General features: G+C 35.9%; 1 protein-coding gene and 2 pseudogenes across 2 annotated transcripts; all 3 read left to right on the plus strand.

Annotated features, from left to right (window-relative positions):
* The first annotated feature begins 1711 nt into the window (after positions 1–1711).
* On the plus strand, positions 1712–4146 carry LOC121260007 (cinnamoyl-CoA reductase 1-like). Of its 2 annotated transcripts, none has more exons than XM_041161860.1 (6): positions 1712–1864; positions 2346–2521; positions 2652–2837; positions 3013–3175; positions 3562–3751; positions 3846–4146. In XM_041161860.1, the coding sequence occupies exons 1-6, from the start codon at positions 1741–1743 to the stop codon at positions 3976–3978; spliced, it is 972 nt and encodes a 323-aa protein (XP_041017794.1). In that variant the 5' UTR covers positions 1712–1740; the 3' UTR covers positions 3979–4146. The 2 variants fall into 2 exon arrangements, with proteins under 2 accessions (XP_041017794.1, XP_041017795.1); XM_041161861.1 differs by having other exon boundaries at positions 3565–3751.
* A 9648-nt stretch (positions 4147–13794) lies between these two features.
* Positions 13795–14972, plus strand: LOC121260243 (annotated as a pseudogene).
* Positions 14973–23401: 8429 nt separating this feature from the next.
* LOC121260012 lies at positions 23402–26425 on the plus strand (annotated as a pseudogene).
* Positions 26426–27477: the final 1052 nt, after the last annotated feature.

The following is a 27477-nucleotide window of genomic DNA, read 5'->3' on the forward strand; positions in this document are numbered from 1 at the left end:
ATTAATTTTTGATTAGGTGAGTCCATATTAAACTAGTTATTATAAAGTGAAAATAATAATATAATATTTTATTTTTTAATTGTTTTTAATTTTTTAATTTTTTTTGTAAATATAATTTATATATTTTTTAGATCTTCATGCTTTGTAAAAATAATATATCTACTCTATCAATTAGTAAAAATAATATACATACTATACATGTTTTACCATTTAAAAAAAAATAATAATAAAATAATTAAATATTACTTTCCATTATAAATAATAACTAACTATATTTAGAGAGAATTTAAAATTTATTATTTATCAAATCTTAAATTTTAAACTATTAACTCGTCTAATATAAAAATTTTTTTATATCTAATTAAAATTTAAACTTGTATTAACATTTAGAATAATGCTCTAAAAGTAGGTTTCCTAAAGATCAGGACAGTTGAGCTTAATTGGTGGAGTCTGGAACCTCTTAACAGTCATTAAATTGACCTGTCATATCAAATTTTGTCTTACTGTCATGGTTCTGTTTAAGTAATAAATGTTCCACTGTGTGGCATTTGATTATTGATATCCTTGGAAAAGGATGTCGAGGATTTGTTTAGTTACACGTATCTCAATTTATTATTATAATTTTTTAAAATTTTAATATAAAATATAATAAATAATTTAAATTTTTTAAATTTTAAAATAATAATAATATTAAAAAATAATATTTTATTAATATTTTATTATTTTAACTTAACTTAACTGAATTTAATTTAACATCTAAATATAACCTAAAACTCAATTTTACTTTTTTAGTTCTATTGTAGCCAACGCCCCCACATAACACTTTTTTTTTTTTAATAATAAATTTCATTTTATTCATTAAAGAAAGATATATAAAGTTGACTTAAAAAATAAACTAATGACAAACGTTAATAGTTTTCAGTACATTTTTATAATTAATATGATCTAGTCCAAACAGTAAATCTCTAAAAATCGAAATCTAAGAGATATTACAATTCCATCAACAGCAGAAATTTAACCAAGCAACAAAACGCCCTACAGAACTCAAACTGGCAAATAGCCAGAGAAATGTGTCATGAAATGTGGACTCTTTAATTTGATTTTGAACCGTCATAGCATATATCCTTGCTTGAGGCAGCTACTCGATCGTCGAAGAAACCCTCCCAATTTCAATGCTTGTCTGTTCTCGTTATACAATTGAAGTTATAACAATCATAACATTTTATTTACAAATGCTCTATATTAAGAGAAATGATATATATAAGTTTTAAATGTACAGACCTTATATTAGCTTTTTATAAAAAAAAAAAATGGATCTTATTATAAAAAAGTGCAAATTTTTTTTTTTTTATGAGGTTTACATTTTTACAAAAAAACTTATATAATACTCGTACATTTAAAACTTATAATTACCATTACCCGTGTTGTAATGACATCCAAGATAATGCCACCTCGTACACAAATAAAGTCAGATCTTGCTTCTCCTGAACGTGTTTTAAGAAAAACACAATTCTCTTCCACAAAAACTTTATTTTAAAATCCGCATTTTTTCACAAACACAAAATATCAACTTATTTGTTTCACAATTACTGCTCACTTTCTAATAGATTTTAAAAAATAAATTTATAAAAACTGATAAATCTGTTACGTGGTCACCATCATTGAAGGTCCTATTAAATTATAAATTGGTTTTAACAGATGAAGAGGGGATGTCAGTGAGAGAAACAGAGGCGTTGACATATGGAAATGGCAGCGGAGAAAGCAAGCGTATGCGTAACAGGAGGAGGAGGCTTCGTTGCTTCGTGGCTCATCAAGTTTCTCCTCTCTAAGAACTACTTCGTCCACGCAACCGTAAGGCGACCCGGTAATTTGGCTACCTTCTCTCCGTTTGTTTCTCTGTTATCTCTATTCGTACAAGATTATCTGTTCCATCCATCAATCTTACTGTGAAATCACCCTTCCTTGCCTACTATACTGTGAATTTTAAAAATATTTATCTTCGCCACCTAAATGTAATGCTAGCATCATTCCCGATCGGAATATATTACAACCTTTTGTTCTTTGAACAAAAAATTATATAATTTATGGCGAACACTATGAAAGTCATGGACTCATTTTCAAAAGGACCATCAAAACAGTAGAAAATAAAATCAAGTAAGGATCTTCCCTGGATATATGACGACCTTTTATACCATGATTTTCAATCACTAATTTAATTTTTGGAAATATATATCAAGCGAAAATGTAAAAATTTCCTATATATATGAATTATACTTATTTTGCATCTAAAAATTAGTTTTTTGAGGGCTCTTTGATGAGATGAACACTTTGGAAATACTGTGCAGGAGATGCCAAGTATGCTCATTTGAGTGCATTTGAGAAGGCATCTGAAAACCTGAGACTATTTAAGGCTGACTTGCTGGATTACGACTCTATACGTTCAGCAGTTGAAGGGTGCATAGGAGTATTCCATGTTGCCTGTCCAGTTCCTTCACTCTCGGAGACAATACTAAACCCCAAAGTGAGAATAACCGAGGAACTGTGATTCTTCCCCTTCTAAAATATCAATGTTTTTGCAAAACTATTAAGAAATTACAACTATAATAATAATAATAATAATAATACAATTATTATAAATATATATTGTAAAGGTAGAAGTGATTGAACCTGCTGTGAAGGGCACACAAAATGTACTCAAAGCAAGTGTTGAAGCAAAAGTTAAGCGATTTGTTTTTGTCTCCTCCATTGCTGCTGTGTTCATGAATCCAAGTTGGCCCAAGGATCAAGTTATGGACGAAACTTGTTGGTCTGATACGGAATACTTTAGAACCGCTAAGGTAAGTAATCTGAAAATGCAAAGTTTAATTTGTTGAGCTTGGAGTTCTATTTTATGCATTATATTGTATGATACCAGTGCATTATCATCATAATACATTGGTTGCATAACAGTTCCAAAGTATAGATTGTTTTCAAATCTCTCTCTAGAATGCTTTAATTATGTATTCCTACCAGAACTGGTACTGTCTCTCTAAAACAGAAGCAGAAAGTAAGGCGTTGGAGTTTGCGAAAGGAAGTGAGCTTCATGTTGTAAGCATATGCCCTACACTTGTCTTGGGGCCAATTTTGCAGTCTACAGTGAACACAAGTAGTTTATATCTCATGAGACTTCTGAAAGGTACTTACATGTTACACATATATATATACCTCTACGGTATATATGAATCCGTTTTCTTTATCGTATGCATGTTATTGATTATTTTTGGTTGCTAGATTTTTGTGCAAGCTTTGATTGACTGTGTGTCTCATTAGAGTACTCTATCAAAGTTAACTTCAATTCGTAATCAAATTTGGAGCTCAATTGGATAAAGCTGTCTTGTGATTAGAACATGTCACAACAATTTCTTTTTTTCTTTTTATATATTAACAGATTGCAATTGCTAATAATCAATGGATGAGTAACTTTAGTTGTTTTCCCCTAAACATTGTTTTCATCAAGTCGAAATGATCACTGTTGTACTTATTTCTGAAGTACTATTTGTATTTTATCAATTTTTCATGAAGAAGGACTTGAATCGGTGGAAAACAGGCTTCTGTGGATTGTAGACGTGCGTGATTTAGCTGAAGCACTAATCCTAGCTTTTGAGAAGCCTGAGGCTGAAGGAAGATACGTTTGCATGTCACACATGATCAAGACAGAGAGTCTACTGGACATGCTGAAGAGTAAATACCCCCATTATAACTATCCTAAAAAGTAAGCTTCTCTTTCAGCTATTTAGTTAACAGTCAACCTAGTTCTCTATATATGACATATTTGTTCATGTTTTCCATTATGGTCGCATTGGCAGCTTCACTGAAGCTCAGGAAGAACTAAGGCTGAGTTCAGATAAATTGCAAAGGTTAGGTTGGAGTTACAGGCCATCGAAGGACACTCTCATTGATGGTGTAGAGAGCTATCGTCAAGCTGGGCTTTTGGATTGAGAAGGGCAATCATACCTTACCATGTAGGGGTAGGTTTCATAAAGAGGACACTTATGCTTACTAGGCATTGTTAATGGAGTCTGGATCAATGTTTTAAATTCTGTTTCAGTGATTATTCGGGTTTAAGTATTGGAATAAAATATTTTGCTATCAATGTGTTTCAATGTACTATTTCGGAATTAGCTATATATATATATATATATACTGATAATGAATAAAATAAATGCATTTATATATAAATGTGTATCATGTATGTATTCGTGTGTTTGTAAAATGAAAATTAATAAAAGAATTACATGTACATGTAACTGTATATCATGTGTGTGTGTGTGGAATAATTGAATATTTATAAAATGAATGTAAGCTGACAATACTAAAACAAGGATAGAGAATGAGAAGCCATATTTAAAGTTACAAAAATATTAAATGATATAAATCATTTTTAGATTTTAAAATTACATGAATGTCATCTAAATTTAAAGTTTAAAAAAATGTCGTCTGAACAGAAGAAAATTATAAAACTATCATTAAAACAATTTGAAATGGAATATAGTCCAAAATTAGTCGGAACAGGCTGGAAGAGGTTGGAATAGGCCAAAATTTAGAATGAAATGGAATGAGAATGTTGATGAGAATTGAGAGAGAAACTAAATCTTTATTTCTCTATAAAATTGACAAACTGTCCAACCTATCTTTACAAAGGTTCATATACATTTTAAATAGAAACTTTATAAGCTCTATTCTAGGAACTAGCTATTGTTATGACTATACAAAAATAAATAGAATTAATTTCAAGGATATGATGACTGTTACAAGCATGATTTTAGGCTAGTTGGCTATGTTTGATTCTTAGCTTGATTTGTGGAATTTCCTTTATAAATGTATGGTGTATCGGGTACTACATCGGAACGAAAAATGGCAAAAACAAAGTATATATATTCCAATCGGAACAAAATAAAACCTGCATTCAAAACTATGGTCTAGCCCCCTTTTGTTATTGCACATGACTGTTGTACAAGTTCTATTAGATCACATTTTGTCTTATTATGTAAGTAGGGCTGTAAAATGAACAGGCTACTTGACAGACAACTCGAATTCGACTTGACTAAACTAGAAATCAACTCGAATCGAATATTAAATAGGTCGTTCATAAACATAGAATTAGGCTCGATTATTAAACGATACAAACTTGTATAAAACTCAACCGGCTCGATTAATGTTCTTAAACAAATTTGTATGAAGCTCGACTCGACTCGTGAGCTCGACTCGTATATATTTATACATATATAATACAATATATATATATATATATATATATATAATAGCCAAAAGTTAGATATATATATATATAATTTATAATATTCATAATTATGTATATAGACTTAGTCTTACTTATAGTCCACTACATATACAATATATAAATTTATAATATTAACTTCTAGTCTTATAGAACTAGAAGTTATGATGAATACATGAGTCCAATAAATATATAACATTATAAGCTTACAAGTTATGATGAATACATAAATTTTATATAAAAATAATATTATACAAAATATTTTATATATATAAGTTTTATATATAATATATAAAAAGAAGGAAAATCACTCAAATATTATTACTAAATTTTGATAAGTACATAAGACATTAGTAGTTACACTAATAGAGACTATAGTTATAGTTATACTAATATAGTTATACTAAAGCACTATAACTAATACTAAAATATAACTAATACTAATTGTTTAATTTAGACTATAGTTATACTTTACAAATATAGTTATACTAAATCACCATAACTAATACTAACATATAACTAATACTAATAGTCTAATATAGACTATAGTTATACTAATATAGTTATACTAAATCACTATAACTAATACTTATAGTCTAATATTAATACTATTATATGGTTATACTAATCATTATAACTAAATCACTATAGTCTATAACTATATATATTTAGTATCAATGTATTATTATAGTGATACTAATCACTATAACTAAATCACTATAGTCTATAACTATGTATTAAATGTATTACAAATATATACAAATATAATTATCAACCAATGGGATGATGACAACTACTAAAAGGATATAATAGACATTACAAATATAAATGCTGATAAAGTAGTAAACTTTTTCCTGCTTTTTGCACACAAGTGTTGCTTTAATGTATTATTTATTCCGATCAGTTTATACATTATTATTTAATATTCCAATATATACAGCATGAATATTATATACTTTATTATATATACGAATCAATGAGATGCCACCGAAGTTATATTATAAAATTAGAAAAATACTATTCTTACCATTTATTTTTACCGTTAATTTTTATTACTGTAAGTTTTTTATTATTTATTTATTTTTTATTTAATGATTAAGTAAATATTTTTAATAATATTATAAGTTTTTTAAAAATTATTTAAATATATTAAAAAAATACATATAAAAAATAAAATAAAAATTCCAAAACTACTAGCGGGAGCTCCGGGAGTAGCTCCGCCCATAAAACAGTATATTTGTCTCGTTCCACATTTTTTGAAAGGCTAGCCTCCCTACACCACTGTTTCCACATTCCACTACATAGGTAAGACTAGTGCTGCTGCTTCCACGTGCGATTTCCGTCTCTTTTCCAGTGCATGATCCAACGGCTATGATCCCACTGCACTTCACTTAACCTTTTGGGTGTGGCTACTATGCCGCTCCATCTTAATCGCTGGGCTTACCACCCAATGTAAAAAGTTTTTTTTTTTTATATTTTTTTAATACATTTAAATATTTTTAAAAAATAAAAAAAAATACACCAATACACTTAAAATCACTAAATAAAAAAAAATTTTTGACCAACGGTCAAATAGAGTGGACAAAGTGGAGAGGCAAAATAGCTTTTTCCTAACCTTTTTGACCAAAAAACTTCAGACCAGATTATTCATCCCTTTCATCTTGTTCCTTCCCGAATCCTCCAAGACTCAGCCTTTCTTACTTCTCAAGCCGTCAACTGTAACAGAGAGCTACGTCTTGAGGGAGAAGAGAGAGGTTCTCGAGAGAAAATCATGCGGCAGTTCATCTGCACATCTCGTGACGATAGCGTTAAGCCATGCTCGACGTGAGGAGCGGCTGGGAAACGGTTGGGTGTTAGATGTCAACAATTTTTTCCTTTTATTTCTGTTGCCTTTTTTTTTTCCCTCTAGATCCGAACAGATCTTCATATATTTTGAGAGATCGCGTTAGATGTCAACATTGTTAACTTTTTTTTTTTTTTCGGTTGATCATTATTTTTTATTTTTCTTTCAGTCTCATTTTCTCTGTTCTTTTTCTCTTCTGTTTGATTTTTCTTCCATCATGGATCTGCAGGAAAATTTTATTTCCTACAGATCTGAGTTAATGTACATTTTTTTAAAAACTTTTTATTTCGATTGTTGGTTTTCTTCTCCTGTAGATCCGAACATAGGTTGATATATTTGAAGAGATCGTGTTCAGATCTCAGTGTGCTTAATTTTTTTTTTTTTTTCCAGTTGATCTTTCTTGTTTCTTTTTCTTTTCACTAAAATTTTGCATTAGCGAGCCGAGCTCGAGTCGAGCTTGGGCTTGGCTCGTTAATAGAATCGAGCTCGAGCTCATTTCCCTTGTACACGAGCCGAGCGCGGACGTTCTCATAGGCCCGGCTGATAAATGAGCCGAGCCCAAGCTCGACTCGAGTAGTGAACGAGCCGAGCTCGCACACCCCATGCTTGCTCGAACTCGACTCGTTTACAGTCTTATATGTAAGTGGTAAATGTTTGATTGTGGCGCATTTGATATCCTTGGAAAAGAAAGTGAAAGTTTGGCTTTGCTCTTTTAGTTTCTGTTGTAGGCAATGCCTTGCAGAACTCAAATTGGCAAATAGCCAGAGAAATGTGTCATGGATAAAGGACTATTTAATTTGATTTCGAACTGTCGTAGTATATCCTTGGTTGAGCCGGCTACTTTTTGAAGAAATCCTCCCAAATTCAATGCTTGTCTATTCTCATTAAAAATCAATTGAAGTAACAACAACAACATTTGTGATAAATAACAAGTTGAAATGAAATTGAGAGAGAACAATTTATATTTATGTGTCAAACTATACAATAAAAGGCTCTATTTGTAGGAGAGAGAGACCAAAAAGACAGTGAAAATACATTAAATCAACAATACTAATTGATTTATAGCATAAACTAAACATGATAGAAAATAAATCATATTACCGTACATATGCTATAATATTATGAATATATTCTATCATAAGTATGGTAATTTTCTAACATCTCCTTTAAACTCATGATGATGATGAAGACGTTATCTTGAGTTTGGAAATAAAATCACATTGTAGCCTAGGTGTATGGGACTTGGTGAAAATGTCGGCCAATTAATCTTCTGATGAGATGGAACGTAAAGATAGGTGCCTTGCTGAAAATGATGTTAGATGAAGTGCCAATCAATCTAGATATGCTTAGTGCGCCCATGGAAAACAACATTGAGAGTAATCTGAATAGCATTGCGATTGTCACAAAAAAAAGGGTACATGAAGGTTGAGGAGCACTTGTGTCTTTCAAAAGTCAACATAACCACAAAAGCACAGAAATTGTGTCAGCAAGTGCACGGTATTTTGCTTCGGTGCTAGAAAGGGCGATAACAGATTGTTTCTCATTACACCACGAAACCAAGGAAGTCCCAAGTAAAAAATAGTAGTTAGTGGTGGAGTACTGATCAGTGGGATTCCCAACCCCATCTGCATCAGAGTAGGCACACAATTCAAGGGATGACAGGGAGGAGAAGTGAAGATTATGAAACAATGTTCTGTTGACATAGCGCAATATACAAAGAACAACAATATAATGAGTAAAGCGAGGGGCGCTCATGAACTAGCTAACCAAGTGAACAACATAGTAGATATCTGATCGTGATACAATGAGATATATAAGACTGCCAACCAATGCTCTGTAGAGAGTGGGATCAAATAAAGGCTCACCATTAGTAACAATGAGCTTGACATTTGTCTCAAGAGTAGTAATAGTAGTGATCTTACTATCGGTCAGACCAACATTAGAAAGAATATCCGAAGTATACTTACTTGAGAAAGATAATAACCTTCTGAACTATAGGTAACTTCAAGGCCAAGAAAATAGTTCAGTTGGCCCAAGTTCTTCATCTCAAAGTTTTGGCTAAGAAAATGTTGAAGAGTGTGCATGCCTGCAATATCATCACTAGTGATAATTATGTCGTCCACATATATCGAAACAAGAATAGTACTGATAGAAATTGTGTAGACAAACAAGGCAGAATCATGTGCACAAGATATAAAACCTTATTGGGAGAACACATAGTTGAATTTGGCAAACCAAGCTCTAGGAGCTTGTATAAGACCATACAAGGCACGACAAAGCCAATAGACTTTATCTAGAGGGAGCTCAAATCCTGGAGGAGGTTGCGTATACACTTCTTCTTCAAGATCACCATTAAGAAATGCATTTTTTACAACCATATGGAACAAGGTCCATTGACAAACTGTAGCAACTACAAGCAAAGATCACACTGAGTTAAGTCTAGCAACGGGAACAATGGTCTCTTCCTAGTTAGTACCATACTCTTGGGTGAGGCCTTTTGCAACTAGATGACTTTTATATCATTCCATTTATCCATCTGCCCAAGTCTTCATTTTGTACACACATTTGCATCCAATGACAAACTTATGAAGGGGCAAATCCACCAAATCACAAGTATAAGTTTTTGTAAGTACAGACGTGACCTTTTGCCAATGATGATCAATTTGACACTTGTGATAAGTGTGAGGTTCATGAAGATGTGTAAGAGCAAAAAAAACAAAAACAAAAAAAAAACAATAGTAATTTGGAGATGAGTGAGAGGGGATCTTATTCTACTAGAACCATAAATATCAGAAACTGGAAGGGACTAAAGGACAAGTTATGGAGCAGAAGGACCAAGAAACGTATCAACAATCTTAAGTAGCTAGACATGGAGTGTCTGTAGAGCCTGTATTACCTGCAACAATATCAAATGACTCATATCCAGATCAATAGAATGTTTAGTGAAGACAAACAAATGGCTAGGAGAGATAAAGCAAAAAGCTGGTAGACTAGTGAAAAACTTGTACTCCCAAAAAACCACCCGACGAGAGATCCGAAGGCTTTTGGTGGTGAAATCATAATATTTGTATCATTTTTGTTCAATGCCATAACCAAGAAAGCAATATAGCTGACAATGAAACTCTAATTTGATTCGTTCATGGGTAGGAAAAAGAACAAAAAAGGCTTAACCAATGATACAAAGAGAACTTATATAGTAAGGAATGATATTGTAAAGGAGCTCATGCGAAGTTTTGTTCCCAAATGCTCAAGGACAAGGGTAGAAATGAGAAGAAAGCGAACGGTGTCTAAAATATGACAACGTTTACGTTCTGCACAACCAACTATCGATAAGTGTAAGGACACAATCGATAAGAAACAGTACCATTCTATTGTAAAAATAGAATGACAGATTTCTTGTTATATTCCATGGTATTGTATTAACGAAAAATCTTGATGGTATGAAAAAAATGAGTTTGTACCATGTTGTGAAAGTTTTGATAAACTTTCGAAAGTTCATATCGATGTCGTAATATATATCCATGTAAACGAGAATAACCATCAATAAAAATAATAAAATAATGACATCCCCTCGGTGGGAATAGGGGAGGGGCCCCATATATATATATGAATGAACAAGGTCAAAATGTGCAAAAGAAAAAGAGTCACTTATATTTAAATGGTAAATGATTTTTTATTTCCTGATTGACAATTAATACAACCAAATTTATGGAAATCTACTAAACCCAAATGACCACTAGAAGCTAACAAACAGAGATGTGGTAAAGAAGTATGACCAAGATGAGAATGCCACCGGGTTGAGACAATGGTTAGAGAAATGTACGAGATAGATATGGAGGGAGGAAGATGCAAGTAAGAAAGCTCAAACAAACTTCCAGTCTTACGGCCTATCCCAAGAAGCTGACTTGTCCATGGATCCTGCAGTGATTAGTAAATTTAATCTTAGACCTAGTTCACACGGCTGACCAATATAGAGAAGATTAAAAGTAGACTTGGGTACTAAGTATGTGTTTTCAATAGACGGTGGAAGATGAAACGAACCCAATATAAGTGAAGGGCATGTGAGAATTTTTAGTAGCGTATATGACATGTTTGAAGTAAGCACATTTTTATTGGATAGCAATTTTGAATAAGAGGTTATATGGTTGCAACATGCTAAATCTAGAAGCCAAGAAGATGTACCTGAGGTGATAGATAAGGTAGTAGAAGAGTGAGATAGAACCTGGTGGATTAAGGCCTCAACTTCAATTGCAGTATTAAGTCCTCTAGAGAAGAGGATGTAGAGGAAACAACAATAGCTATCTAGTAGACTGGACCACGAGAATTATTCTTAATTTTGCAACTTGCAACAATCAGTGCCTTGATGGCCATAACGCCAAAAATATTTGCAAAAGAGGAATAGAGAGGATGACTGTGATGATGAGTGTCTGGAACCAGGTGAAGGAGTAGCCAGCACCATATCAGGAGACTGCAATTTCATGGTAGAACGACGATTCTCATTGGAGACAAGTTTAGCCACAGCAGTCATGTCCAAAGATATGGTAAGGGAGTGCGATGCAGGAGGGATGCTTGAGTAGATTCAAAATCATCATGAAAGGCAACTAGGAGTGCATGAATTGTCAGCGATCATATCCTAAAATTTAGTAACTTGAGAATAAAATTCAGAAATGGAATAAGCAAGCATAATGGAATGCATGTTGACAGGTGGCCACAAATGGACAAGGTGATCCCCGTATAGATTACTCCTCCAATAATGTATAGATCGATACATATTACTCTATTGGGATGATTAATTTCATGAAAATTGATATAATTTTTTCGAGAAATGCTATTTTTCATCTTCAATTTCAGTATCTCTAATTATATTTATTACATGTGGCATTTTAAGTGATTGCCATTTAGGTATTTGATAAATAAAATTATTTAAAATTATGCATCACACTAAAAAAGTATGATTAAGAACAAAAACAATATTTAAAATGAAAAGTACAAACCACATGCGTTTTCAAGTCCGTCCTACACGTACGGTCATGGTTATGGTCCTAGCTTTGGTCGTTTCATGCAATTTTACTAGACCTAATTAAAAAAATTTGGAGGATTGGATTGTGAGTTGAGTTAAGATAAGTAGATAAAAGTTAAAAATTGAATAAAATATTATTAGAATATAATTTTTTAATATAATTTTTATTTAAAAATTTAAAAAGTTGAATTATTTATTATATTTGATTTAAAATTTTGAAAAAATTATAATAATTAAATAAGTTGGAAATTACCACATTATCCAAACAATTACTCGAGAACTCATAGACAAAAAAAAATGCTGCGCATGCATTCATTTTGAAAACGAGGGGTTGAAAGTGACTGACAAAGAAAGAAGCCTTCCTGGCCGTAACCCTACACAGTTCTTATTTTAGTTAAATCCAAAGTTGGGAGAGCACTCGCACAGATCAATGACGAAGATGATGAAGACGACTCCTGCTAAAATCCCTACATAATGCGTTGCACGTCTACATCCCGGCCCCAACAATTAAAGTTTCCATCACAGATAACTGCATGCAAATTGCAATGCAATATATTTTTAAATAAATGATAAAAATAATGATTAATGAATGACGACATTTCGTATAATTGTTTTATAATTTATTTTATCGTTTAAGGTGCTCCCAATTAATTAAGGAGTCTTAGTAGTCCGCTTAAGCTTACTGCTCTTCGCTTTTTTATTATTTTATTATTTTTCTTTTCATATTGTTTTAATATATTTAAATATCTTAAAAAAAATACATCAATATACTTAAAATTATTTTTTTAATCATTAAATAAAAAAATAAAAAATTGGCAAGCAGTCAAATTGAGCGGTAAGCTTGGGAGGGCAAAGTAGTTTTTTCCTTAATTAAGATAAAGATGTAAAATAAAGATAAATCGTATTTACAATTTCGAAGTGTGCAAGCATTACTCATTCTCTTAAAAAAAGAAAGAGTAAATATAGAAGTTACATGAAAATAATTAATTTCTTAATAGTGAATCTTATTCTTTTTTAAAATGATTATACGGCGCTTGCGCACTCTATTACTGATCTATATGTAACATTACTCGAGAAGCACGAGGCTATTGATGTTTTTGGACCGCTTCAGAAGTCTATTTGTAATGGTTTAGACCAGAACTTTTGAGGCTCAATAATGCTAAATACAGTCATGGGTTGTATAAGTGCCGCACACTTATTTAGAAAAAAAAAAGTGGAATCTATTATTAAAAAATTTATTTTTTTATGTGAGTCTTATATTTACTCATTTTTTCAAAAGAAGTACGTAATGTTTGCGCACTTTATGATTGTAAATATCATTTCTCTTCTTTTATTTACAAAGAAAATTTTTAAAAAATTAAAGTTAAAAATTGATGTGACTTGTGGTAATACATCTTATTAATGTTAAATTTCTCAGATTATAAAATAATCTGACATTTAAGCATCAACTTATAATAAAGGAAAACACCACTCACATAAAGAAAGCTTACCCAAGTTTTATACCGAATTTCATTTTTTTTTTTTAACTTAACTAAGGAAGTATATTTTAATAAATTTTTTATTTTTATTTTATTTTAAAAAAATATAAGGGATTTAAAAAAGTGTTTAAAAAAAAATTTGAGTCCTGATCGGTGAGATATATGTACTCGCTTGGAAATGGCAGCTGAGAAAGCGTATGCGTAACAGGGGGAGGAGGGTTCATTGCTTCGTGGCTTATCAAGCTTCTCCTCTCTAAGAACTACTTCGTCCACGTCACTGTAAGGCGACCTGGTATTTGTCTACCTCATCTACGTTCGTTTCTTTGTTGTCTCTATCCATCACTTTTGAATTTGTACTCATTTTGCATCTAAAATTCAGTTTTTTAGATCATAAATTGATTTTTATATATCATAAAAGTTTCCTATATATATATATATATATATATATATATATATATACTTATTTAGCATCTAAAAATCAATTTTTTGAGGACTCTTTGATGAGATGAACACTGTGAAAATACTGTGCAGGAGATCATGCGAAGTATGCTCATTTGAGTGCATTTGAGAAGGCATTCGAAAACTTGAGACTATACAAGGCAGAATTACTGGATTACGACTCTATACGTTCAGCAGTTGAAGGGTGCGTAGGAGTATTCTATGTTGCCAGTCCAGTTCAATCGCAGACACGGTACCAAACCCCGAGGCAATAATAGAAGTGACTGAACCTGCTGTGAAAGGCACACAAAATGTACTCAAAGCAAGTGTTGAAGCAAAATTTAAGCGATTTATTTTTGTCTCCTCCGCTGCTGCTGTGTTCATGAATCCAAGTTGGCCCAAGGATCAAGTTATGGATGAAACTTGTTGGTCTGGTAAGGAATTTTATTGTAGAACCACTAAGGTAAGAAATCAGAAAATGCAAATTTTTGTTGATGAGCTTGCAGTTCTATTTTATGCATTAAGTTATCAGAAATTAGTTGCATAACAATTCCAAAGTATAGATCGTGTACTTCAAATCTTTCTCTAGAATGCTTTAATTATTTATTTCTACCAGAACTGGTACTCTCTCTAAAACAGAAGCAGAAAGTGAGGCACTGGAGCTTGCGAAAGGAAGTGGGCTTGATGTTGTAAGCATATACATGACTTGACTTCGGGCCAATTCTGCAGCCTACAGTTAACGAAAGTAGTTTATTTCTCCTTAGACTTCTGAAAGGTACTTGCATGTTACATATGTACTTCTATGGTATGAATCCATTCTTTTAATCGTATGCATGTTATTGAGTATTTTTTGTTGCAGTTTAACTTTTTGTAATTGTGTATAAAGTTCATTTGCTTCTCACTCTGTTCATGCGCTAATGAGGCTGACTAACATCTTGAGTTAAAGTTTCATGCTGTGAGAAATCTTATGTAAATTAAGGATCAAGAATTGAAGTCACTGAAAATCGTCCTTATATTGATATGGCTTAAATCATAGCTAAACTGGGACTAATTATAAACCTTTTAAAATTTAAACTTTGGTTGATTGCTCGACCGGGACGTCGTATGCTCGTCTAGCAAACTTCCGGATGGAATTGTGCTTGATTGTGCATCCTATGCATGTTTAGTGATGTTGCCCTTACTTGACTAAACATCTCACAAGTTGTCTAGCTAGATTTTTGTGCAAGCGTTGATCGACCGTGTGTCTCACTAGAGTCTATCAAAGTTAATCTACTGACTTGTAAATCTTTTCCAGCCTCTACTCAGCCTCTTTCAAAAGCTTCTCGTACGCGTCGTGCATCTCGTCCAGCTGGACTATAGCCTTGTAGACTGTAATGAATCCCACCCATGAGTCACCTATTTCCCCACCATACACCTGTCCTTCATCTGTTAAAGCATTACAGTGCCAACCTCCAACTGTAGTATCAACCTGGTTGGGCAACAATTTCATAGTTCTATCATTATAATAGATATTGAGGTAAGCAAAATCAGCTTTTTCAACAGCTGGGAGTGCACAGTTTTAGCTCTCATATTCTTTTTGTTATTTTCTTCTTCAAGGTGAATTTCCTGAAGTTGTTTCCCAGCCCATAGGTTAGCTTGGATAGCTACAATGAACTCAAATGGGTTGGTAGGCCGATGGAAGAGTCTTGTTATATCGTGTTGAATATCAGGAAACCTCCAAAACATTGGCAAGAATGGAGAAGGTAGATATGTAAACTCAGGTTGTATAGCTATGGAATATAACCACACCAAATGATTCCCCACCATTCCATTTTTCCATCCTCTATCAAGGGGCCTCAGGATGGGTTCCTCTAGAACATTTACTACTTCCCAGGCATTCTCACACCAACTCACCGTGATCTGCACACGACCACCACCAGATGCAACCTGTGCATCACCCGGATCCCATATTCTTGTCAGTTCACTCCTTGATGACATTATAGTTGGCAAGCTAATGGTTAGCAAGCATGCAACAACCACTAATATATTCCCAAACAACCCCAATATAACGACAACAATATCATATTCCACTTCAGCCAAATAATCTATTCCCTTATCAAAGGGTTCAAAAACACCCTGAAGTGGCCATTCATCAAACACTAAAAACATAGCGTTCCAGGACTGCACACCTCTATAAGGCATTTTCTCAAACAACTCTCTTGCATCAACTAAACAATCAAATACTCTTCTACACTCAAAATGCATCCGTGGAAACCACTGAAAAAGAAGAGAATCACTGTCCAAAACACATACCACTAACAACGGAAAACTCAAAGGGATGTAGATGGGTGCAACATAAGCATCAAAATGACTCGATACAACCTGGTTACCATCTATCACAAACTGCTTCAGTTGATGGCGAACACCTTCAAAAATTTTGCAGTCATAAGCAACGACAACCTTCTGAATAGTATCAGTTACATCTTTGTTCTTTCTTCTCGGCCTTACAAGCCTCAAAGTAACCACTGCAACAATATGAACAGCATCAATTACATCAGCAGCCCTCCCAGAAACTGGACCTTCTTGAAGAACATGAGTATGTGCCACCGCAACAATAACACCATCTATATGGCAACTAATATCAATCTTTAACATATCACCTTCTTCCAACACAGTCTCGTCGTTGGCAAGCCGAGAAAAATGACCAACAATGACGTTTACAGAAATGCAAATTGGGAAAACCAATAGTAACTTGTTAAGTCCCAACAATTTGCAAATGCCGAAAACAAAGAAACAATTCTCTTCGAGTGAGAATAAACCACAACTTTGAATGAAATACTTGATTAATTCCATTACTGAAACGATGGCTGCTTAAATAAGCAAAACCAAACAATACAAACCGAAATATAAGGAAACTGCAACTGAAAAATAAAACTTAACACATGTAAAACAGAATGCAAATAACAGAGCCAAATAACAGAGCATATTTATCGGAAGCTAACTAACGTAAAACTCGCAACACTTCATTTTTCTTCTGCACGTTGAGCTACGACCCAGTCCTGCATGCAGCCCACGTCCCTTGAGCCATGACTCAGTCCTGTATGTACTCACGTAACAGCATGCACTCACGTAACAGAGTATTACTCATGTAACAGAATATTTAGGATTCGGTCGACGCCCCCTCTCAGATCGTCGTGGCTTAACAATCCCTTCCCCATCAAGCGAAACCTTGTCCCCAAGGTTCACATGCGGAAATTGCTCAACCAACGCTTGAGTCGGTTCCCACGTGGCTTCTTCCGCCGGTAAATGCTTCCACTGAACCAAGCTCTCTTCTTCAAACTTGTTTCCGCGTTTGACCCAGCGAGTGTCCAAAATCTGTTGAGGTTCCAGTAAGATTACGCCTTCATTGTTCATTGGTGGCAGTTCTTGAGAAGGCACCCCCCGATCTCCCACGAATTCTTTGAGCAGTGAGACATGGAAGATTGGATGAATTCGTGCTCCCTCTGGCAGCTGAAGCTTGTAAGCAACCGTTCTGATCTTCTGTAGGATTGGGTAGGGCCCGTAAAAGCGACTCGCAAGTTTCTGATGGACACGTTTGAAAATCGATTGCGGCCGATACGGATGTAACCTGAGAAACACCATTTCACCCACTTCGAAATTCACATCCCGTCTGCTTTTATCTGCCGTCTGCTTCATACGATTAATGGAAGATGCCAAATTTGCTTTAAGTTGGTTCAGCAACTCATCTCTGGCTGCGAGACTCTGATCTACCTCATGTACCGAAGATTCACCGTTACGGTAGTTATGAAGGGAAGGAGGCAAACGACCATACAACGCCTGAAATGGAGTCATGCCAGTAGACGCATGGAACCTCGTATTATACCATAGCTCAGCCCACGGAATATAAGTGCTCCACTTGTGCGGCCATTGAGGAACAAAGTAGCGAAGATATTGTTCAACACATCGGTTGACAACTTCCGTCTGCCCATCAGTTTGCGGATGATAAGCGGAGCTAAGTTTCAATTGAGTACCGGACATTAGAAAGAATTCCTGCCAAAATCGGCTAATGAAAATTGGATCCCGATCACTAATAATTGATTTTGGAAGACCATGTAACTTGATAACTCCTTCCACAAATTTCTCAGCCACACTCTTAGCCGTAAACGGATGTGACAAAGTTAAGAAATGTGCAAATTTGCTTAACCTGTCAACGACGACTAAGATAGTATCCTTGCCATGGGAGGTTGGCAATCCTTCGACAAAGTCAAGCGTAATATCATCCCAAACTTGATAGGGAATGGGTAACGGGTGCAGTAATCCAGCCGGAGAAAGTGTCTCGGATTTCATTTTTTGACATACCTCACAGTGTTTGACATACTCGTGGACTGATTGGTGCATTTTAGGCCAATAAAATTGCTGAGCTAGTCGTTTGAACGTCCGTAAAACGCCTGAGTGACCCCCAATTTTGGTGTCGTGTGCTTCATGCAGTAGCTTAGTGCGCAGTGTCACACAGGAAAGAATAACCACCCTTCCCTTAAATAACCAAAGTCCTTGGTGCTGAGAATACGGACCCTCGGTTTGAACCTTTGCCACCCGTTCGACAGACTGAAAATAATAATCCCCTTCATACGCAGCTTTAATCTCGTCCCACAAAGTAACAACGGCTGTGTGCAAATGATGCAATACTGGACTGTTGGGCTGGGGTGAAAGGGCATCTGCTACGGCGTTCTCACGGCCTGGACGATAAACAATTTCGTAGTCGTAGCCCATTAACTTGGCTACCTACTTTTGCTACTCCGACGTTGATATACGTTGATCCAGAAAATACTTCTAACTGCGTTGGTCGGTTTGAACAAAGAATTTCCTCCCCAATAAATAAGGTCGCCACATGCGAATGGATTCTACAATGGCAAGCATCTCCTTAGCATAGGTTCACCATGATTTTTTTGTAATTCCAAGTGCACGGCTCATATAGGCAATGGGCTTGCCCTGCTGAGTCAGAACTGCGCCAATCCCATCTCCAGAGGCATCGGTCTGAATGGTGAAAGATTCATTGAAGTTAGGCATAGCCAAAATGGGGGTGGTGGACATTGCTCGCTTAAGAGCCGCAAAAGCTGTATCGGCCTCTTCATGCCAGCCGAACTTCCCCTTCTTGAGTAGGTTGGTGAGTGGTCGAGCGATAATACCGTAGTTCTGAACAAACTTCCGGTAGTAACCTGTCAAGCCTAAGAACCCACGTAATTCAGAAATATTAGCAGGTCGGGGCCATGCGAGCATGGCTGCAATTTTTTTCTCATCAACCTTCACTCCTTGCGGCGTGATGATATGCCCCAAATACTCTAATTCTTGCTGGCCGAACACACACTTGCTTGCTTTAACAAAAAACTTATGCTGTCGCAAAATTTCTAGAGTTTGTGCAACATGTGCCAAATGCTTCTCCCAAGTGGAGCTATATATGAGGATGTCATAAAAAAAAATCAAAATGAACTTTCGAAGATGAGTTCGAAATATTGAATTCATGATGGCCTGAAATGTGGAGGGTGCATTACAGAGGCCAAAAGGCATTACGAGGTATTCGTAATGACCATTATGAGTACGAAAAGCAGTCTTAGAAATATCAGGAGGATTTACCCTTACTTGATGGTATCTGGCTCGCAAGTCCAGCTTCGTAAAATATGCGGCGCCGTGTAATTCATCTAGCATGTCGTCCACTGTTGGAATGGGGAAACGATCTTTGACGGTGACGTTATTAAGCGCACGGTAGTCTGTGCAAAATCGCCAGCTCCCATCTTTTTTCTTTACAAGTAGTACCGGAGAGGAAAATGAGCTGGTGCTAGCACGAATATGTCCTGAATCCAGCATCTTCTGCACTTGCTTCTCGATTTCCTCTTTCTGAAAGTGAGCGTATCTGTAGGGGCGTACGTTAACAGGTTCGGTGCCCTCTTTTAGTGTAATGTTGTGGTCGATCTCACGCATAGGTGGTACGCATGAGGGGTCTTGAAATAAATCGTTGTACTGATGTATTACCCGCTGCATGTCTGGATGATTAATGCCATGAACCGCACTCTGTAAGGAGTCCTCTGTAGCCGAAGGAAAACATACTGCAAATAATGTTTGGCCTTGTCGGCAAGCTTTGGACAGTTCCTTTAATGTAGCCTCCTGAATGGACTGCTCGTCCAGTCCCTGCAGCCGTCGGGCTTGGTTATTCCAGATGAAGTCCATGGTGAGTTGCTTCCAATTACAGACCACGGAACCCAACATTTCCAACCATTGGATGCCCAGTACTAAGTCAAGACCTGATAGGGGCAGAGCAAAACGGGTAAGATCAAACTTAGTGCCTTGTAAATTTACGGATACCTTATCAAATCTTTCTTGACATTTTAGCCATTCGCCATTAGCAACTCGAACGATGAACGGGTCCGTTGGTACTACTGGTAAATGCAGCGTATTTGCCAAACGAGCACTGATGAAATTGTGTGTGGACCCGCTGTCGATCAACACCATCACGTCGTGAGGACTCATAGTTGCTGTCATACGCATCGTTCTTGGGCCAGTCCATCCGGTCAACGCATGCAAGGTGATTTCTGGCTCCAGTTCGGGTTCATGCACCTCTCCCGTAACGTCTCCTTGATCGATTACTCCCGTTTGCTGGTCAGTGACATCCTCACAGATCACATCACCTGCATAACCATCCAAAAGTAATAGCTGCGGCTTTTGGCATCGATGCCCAGCCGTAAATCGTTCGTTGCAGTTAAAGCAAAGGCCTTGCGCTCGTTTCCTCTGCATCTCCTCCCAGGATAAACGCCGGACTGGAACAGCTGGAGTAGCTGGACCCACACGAGTGGGTTGGGGAAGAGCTAGAGGAGCTCTTGGAGGTGGTGGTCGCATGAATCGTCGCTGTCGTGCGAGCTGCTCGTCTTTCATCTGAGCTAAATCAGTGGCCTCCTTGCTCTTGGCTTAAACATCCGAATGCCATCAGAAATTTCAGTTTTTAAGCCACCCATAAACATCCCCACCAATGCCTTCTGTGTCCATCCACGAACTTTGTTGCCGAGCTTCTCGAATTCACGTTGGTAATCCCGCAATGTCCCCAGTTGTCTGATCTTTGAGAGAGCTTCATCAAAGTCTTCACAGTCCGATGGCCCGAAGCGAGCCCATAATTCCTCTTGGAACCTCTCCCAAGAAATCACACGTCCTTCTTCTTGTAACGTCCGACGAAGCCATTGCCACCACTGATTTGCTTCCCCTTCAAGGTGGTAAGCAGCTATGGAAACCTTTTGGTTGTCAGTCGTACCTTGGTATTCGAAGAACTGTTCGACATGGTTAAACCACTCGGTTGGATCATCCCTTGAAAATCGAGGGAATTCCAACTTTGCTGATTTGGAGGAGACGATGTGTCGACCCCCATCATTTCCTTCTCGCTGTGGATTACCATGGTTGGGATTCTCTTGATTAACAACCAACATAGTTGAAATCCGATTGAGAGCTTCCTCCATCCGTTGTAGTCCTTCTTGGACTGTACCAAGTCCAAACTCCAAGTGCTCAATACGCTCCTTGTTAGTTCCCATAGCAAACCTTGCTCTGATGCCAATGTTAAGTCCCAACAATTTGCAAATGCCGAAAACAAAGAAACAATTCTCTTCGGGTGAGAATAAACCACAACTTTGAATGAAATACTTGATTAATTCCATTACTGAAACGATGGCTGCTTAAATAAGCAAAACCAAACAATACAAACCGAAATATAAGGAAACTGCAACTGAAAAATAAAACTTAACACATGTAAAACAGAATGCAAATAACAGAGCTTATTTAGCGAAAGCTAACTAACGTAAAACTCGCAACACTTCATTTTTCTTCTGCACGTTGAGCTACGACCCAGTCCTACATGCAGCCCACGTCCCTTGAGCCATGACTCAATCCTGTATGTACTCACGTAACAGCATGCACTCACGTAACAGAGTATTACTCATGTAACAGAATATTTAGGATTCGGTCGACGCCCCCTCTCAGATCGTCGTGGCTTAACATAACTGGGCCCTTTTCTCCCTTCCTTTACCAAAAGGCTCTAACACACCCCTCAGCAACAATACATCAAGCAAAAGATGAGCCAAAAAATTCTTACCCCTCAAATTTTCAGGTTGTTGCAGGTCGGCGGTAAGCTTGGCCCACATCTCAAACCCAGGGAAGGTGTCGCTGAAGAGGTTTTTGAAACGTGAAGAGGATTGGGCTTCGGCTACGCCAGATTTGAGGGCGTCGTTCTAGTGGATGTGTGGGTTTTCTTCTTTGGGTACAGCTTCTGTAGAATCTCCCGAATCACAGATGGGCTCTTCATCCTTCACGTCCTCTTCGTCATCCATCTATCTGAGATGGCTAGAATCGGCATCATCAGGAGTTACGGCCAAATCTACCCCCTTAGGAGTGAAGAGAAAATCTTTTTTCTCTTCGTTCCCTTGCCCTTTTGGAGTTTCTATAATTTTTTCCGTCACTTCAAATGTTTTTGATCCAGATTCTTCACTCTTCATATCAAGAACAACATATCCATCGTCAAATATTGTTGTCCCTAATAACATAACCTCATCTTCTAAAATAACTCCTCTGTGTTGCACTTCTTGTTGCTCCAACGGATAGATGTGTCTCCTATAAGCATATTAAATATTGAGCTTCACATAGTAAACAGTGAAGGAAGAATCGACTAAAATTTTCAAGTTTTTACCTTTGGAAGACTTCACTGTAAGCACCATTTGGTCAGGATCTCTATAGAAATCATCATAGAGAGCACGATGATAATTCAAAAAACATTCATAAAGTTCTTCATTACTCAACTCCATGACAAGATCGTTGGCTCTAGATACCAATTGTAATAAATCTCACTGGAAGAGTAGATTAGAACACAGAAATGGTCGTATGAAATACTTGTAATGAGAAATGCAGTGAATGTAAATGACTACTGGGTGAATGAGTACATGAGAATGCACAAGGGATGTTTGATAAAAAGCTCAATAGAGCCACTGGTTTTTTGCTTCAGGTTCTTCGAGAGACCCAACCTCCATTTCATCATTCTCTAAATAGAATCTTCCAGAATATTCATCAATACCTCCTCAGTGCTCTGCTTCCCTTCATATCCACGCATGAATAACTAACTGATCTAATAAACTTGCAACACGTGTAAAGTAGAAATAACCGACTGCTTGCTTAAAGGAAAGATTACAATGACTCGGCAACAATAATTAGAAATAACGACAAGCATAAACGACAGACTCCATACTTAGACGGCAGCAACTGAAAATACTTCCAAAACGCTGCGTTTAAAGTTTCCCTCCATTTCCGGCCTTTTCCAAACCCTTTCTAGAAGAGGTCATAACAAAATGGCAGCGGAGAAAGCAAGCATATGCGTAACAAGGGGAGGAGGCTTCGTTGCTTCGTGGCTCATCAAGTTTCTCATCTCTAAGAACTACTTCGTCCACGCAACTGTAAGGCGACCCAGGTAATTTGGCTACCTTTGCTCCGTTTGTTTCTCTGTTATCTCTATTCCATCACTCTTTGTGTACAAGATTATCTGTTCCGTCCATCAATCTTACTCTAAAATCACCCTTCTTTGCCTACGATACCGTGAATTTTAAATTTTCAATTCCAATGAATAATCTCGGTGGAGTATGGTCATTGGTTATCAATTTGTTCTTTTGGTTTCTAGGGTTGAGAATGTCGTCTTTTTTTTACCACTGTTGTTTATTTCAATGAACTAATGGGGTCTTTGACTATATCCCCGGCCTTGTCTAATGCTTTCTTGTGCGAGTGTGAAAGGTGACATCCTTTCAACCAGACAATAAGTCATGACTTTTGTCACTATAATCACTAGCAATTGGAATCAGGGACGAATATTAGAGAGGAAACCCCAAGAATTTGAGTTTTTTTTTTTTTTTTCCTTTCTAAATAAAATTTGTAACAAATACTTTGATTGAATTTTTTTAATATTGTATAAAAAATTTCCCTGTAAAAAATATTTAACTTGGCCACCTAAATTTCAATCCTAGCATCATTCCTGACCGGAATAGATTACAACCTTTTGTTCTTGAACAAAAAATTATATAATTTATGGCAACCGCTATGAAAGTCATATGGACTCATTTACTGATTCAAATTTTAGAAATAGATATCAAGCAAAAATGTGAAACTTTCCTGTATATATGAATTATACTAATTTTGCATCTAAAAATTAGTTTTTTGAGGGCTCTTAGATGAGATGAACACTTTGGAAATACTGTGCAGGAGATGCAAAGTATGCTCATTTGGGAGTATGCTCATTTGGGTGCATTTGAGAAGGCATCTGAAAACCTGAGACTATTTAAGGCTGACTTGCTGGATTATGACTCTATACGTTTAGCAGTTGAAGGGTGCGTAGGAGTATTCCATGTTGCCAGTCCAGTTCCTTCATCCACAAACACAGTACTAAACCCCGAGGCAAGAATAAGCGAGTAACTGTGATTTTTCCCCTCCTGATCAATGTTTCTGCATTAGTTAGTACAAAACTACTAAGAGACAACCATAATAATACAATTATTACAAGTGAGTGTGGAATGAAACATAATATTTTTTATTTATTACCTTCCTAATATTTAAGCTTTTTTCATAATACATAAATATATCATTGTAAAGGTAGAAGTCATTGAACCTGCTGTGAAGGGCACACAAAATGTACTCAAAGCAAGTCTTGAAGCAAAAGTTAAGCGATTTGTTTATGTATCCTCCAGGGCTGCTGTGTTCATGAATCCAAGTTGGCCCAAGGATCGAGTTATGGATGAAACTTGTTGGTCTAAGGAATACTGTAGAACCACTAAGGTAAGTAATCAGAAAATGTAATTTTTTGTTGAGCTTGTAGTTCTATTTTATGCATTGTATGATACCAGTACGTTATCAGAGATTAGTTGCATAACAATTCCAAAGTATAGATTGTGTTCAAATCCTTCTCTAGAATGCTTAACTAAGTATTTCTACCAGAACTGGTACTGTCTCTCTAAAACAGAAGCAGAAAGTGAGGTGCTGGAGCTTGCGAAAGGAAGTGGGCTTGATGTTGTAAGCATATGTCCTACACTTGTCTTGGGGCCAATTCTGCAGTCTACTGTGAACTCAAGTAGTTTATTTATCAATAGACTTCTGAAAGGTACTTACATGTTACATATATACCTCTATGGTATGAATCCCTTTTTTTAATCGTATGCATGTTATTGATTATTTTTAATTGTACTTACATGTTACATATATAGCTTTTTGGTATGAATCTGTTATTTTAATTGTATGCATGTTATTGAGTATTTTTGGTTGTAATAAACGTTTTGTAATTGTGTATAAAGTTCATGTGCTTCTGTGCATGTGTTCATGAGGCAGACTAACATCTCAAGTTAAAGTTTCATGTTGTGAGAAATTCAAGAATTGAAGTCGCAGAAAATAATTTATGAGGGTCCTTGTATTGATATGGCTTAAATCAGAGTTAAGCATGTTTAGTGATGTTTCCCTTGCTTGACTAAACATCTCACGAGCTGTCTAGCCAGATTTTGGTGCAAGCCTTGATTGACTGTGTGTGTTACTAGAGTCTATCGAAGTTAACTTCAATTCTTGATCAAATTTGAAGCTCAATAGGACGAAGTTTTGTTATTAGAACATGTCACTACAATGTTTATATATATATATATATATATATATATATATATTAATGGATTGCAATTACTAATAATCAATGGATGGGAGACTTTACTTGTTTTCCCTTAAACATTGTTTTTGTCAAGTCGAAATGAATGCTATACTTATTTCTGAAGTGTCTGTATTTTATCAATGTTTTCATGAAGGAGCTGAATCGGTGGAAAACAAGCTTTGGTGTATTGTAGACGTGCGTGATGTAGCTGAGGCACTAATCCTGGCTTTTGAGAAGCCCGAGGCTGAAGGAAGATACATTTGCTCGGCACACATGATCAAGACAAAGAATCTGGTGGACATGCTGAAGAGTAAATACCCCCATTATAACTATCCTAAGATGTAAGATTCTCTTTCAGCTATTTAGTTGACAGTCAACCTAGTTCTGTATATGACATGTTTGGTCATAGTTTTGCATTCTGGTCGCATTGGCAGCTTCACTGAAGTGCAGGAAGAAGTACGAATGAGTTCAGAGAAATTGCAAAGGTTAGGTTGAGTTACCGGCCATCGAAGGACACTCTCTCTTATTGATAGTGTAGAGAGCTATCGTCAGGCTGGGCTTTTGGATTAAGAAGGGCAATTATACCTTCCCAAGTAAGGGTAGGTTTCATAAAGAGGACACTTATGCTTACCAGGCATTGGTGGAGTCTAGACCCCCGTACGTTATTCCACGTGACTGTTGTATAAGTTTATTCATATCATATTATGTCATACTGTCATGGTTCTTTTAAGTGGTAAACGTCCGACTGTGTGGCATTCGATATCCTTGGAAGAGGTGAAATTTTCGCTTTGCTCTTTTAGTTCCTGCTGTAGGCAATGCCCTGCAGAACTCAAACTGGCAATTTGCCAAATAAATGTGTCATAGATGAGGACTCTTTAATTTCGTTTCGAACTGTGATGGTATATATCCTTGGTTGAGCCAGCTACTCGTTGAAGAAATCCTCCGAATTTCAATGCTTGTCTATTCTCATAAAAAACAATTGAAGTAACAACCATAACATTTGTATTTTACACACCTTAATTCATATACCGTAGATTGAATATAGTTTAGGAATTTTGTCAACTATGTAGGAATGAGAATGTTTATAGATATTCCTTGCTTATTTTATACAGTACTAGTTTATTCGGGTGAAAGGGAGATGTACAACACTCATTGATGCGATGTCAGTTACAGTTTATGGGACCAATGCTTGCGACCCACGATGAATGCCAGCAGCTCATTGATTCAACAACGTAGTGGCAAAGGTAGTTGGTGTAAGGAATATTACATTGCTTAGAAATTAAAAGTTTTAACTTCTTGTTCTTTATAAATTATAATGGTTTTGCTAGAGTTTTAATTATATTATTGACTAGTTGTTTTGAAATGTGAATCTAGATATTATTTGTCCCTCCTTTGAATCTTACTCTGAGTTTGCGTTTGGGTAGTGAAGTCTTTTCAGATATTTTTTGAATAATCGTAAAAAGATAATGATACAATAGTGAATAATAGTGAAAAGTAATAATAAAATAATAAATAATAATAAGATATGCTGAAAATATCAATATTCTTAGTATCCGAACGAGGCCGTACTTATGAAAGATTTCTCCTTCCACCATGACATCTAATTGCGAATATTTCACCATATTAAACAGTTCAAATTGGTTATTTACAGTTCAAATTGGTCAAATAACCTGACAAAAAAATGACACGAGGTGCTGTCATTTGAAGGAAATTGGGGTAGAAAAATCAACCAAAATTGGGCTTGGAGATTGTTAC

The sequence above is a fragment of the Juglans microcarpa x Juglans regia genome, chromosome 4D, assembly GCF_004785595.1.
Source record: "Juglans microcarpa x Juglans regia isolate MS1-56 chromosome 4D, Jm3101_v1.0, whole genome shotgun sequence".
In the NCBI taxonomy this organism is placed as follows: domain Eukaryota; kingdom Viridiplantae; phylum Streptophyta; class Magnoliopsida; order Fagales; family Juglandaceae; genus Juglans; species Juglans microcarpa x Juglans regia.

Excerpts from the sequence above, each read along its gene's own strand:
- LOC121260007 (XM_041161860.1), top strand. The coding sequence starts at position 1,741 with ATGGAAATGGCAGCGGAGAAAGCAAGCGTATGCGTAACAGGAGGAGGA. Across the intron at positions 2,522-2,651 it reads AGACAATACTAAACCCCAAA|GTAGAAGTGATTGAACCTGC; the intron begins GTGAGAATAACC and ends TATATTGTAAAG. Across the intron at positions 2,838-3,012 it reads AATACTTTAGAACCGCTAAG|AACTGGTACTGTCTCTCTAA; the intron begins GTAAGTAATCTG and ends TATTCCTACCAG.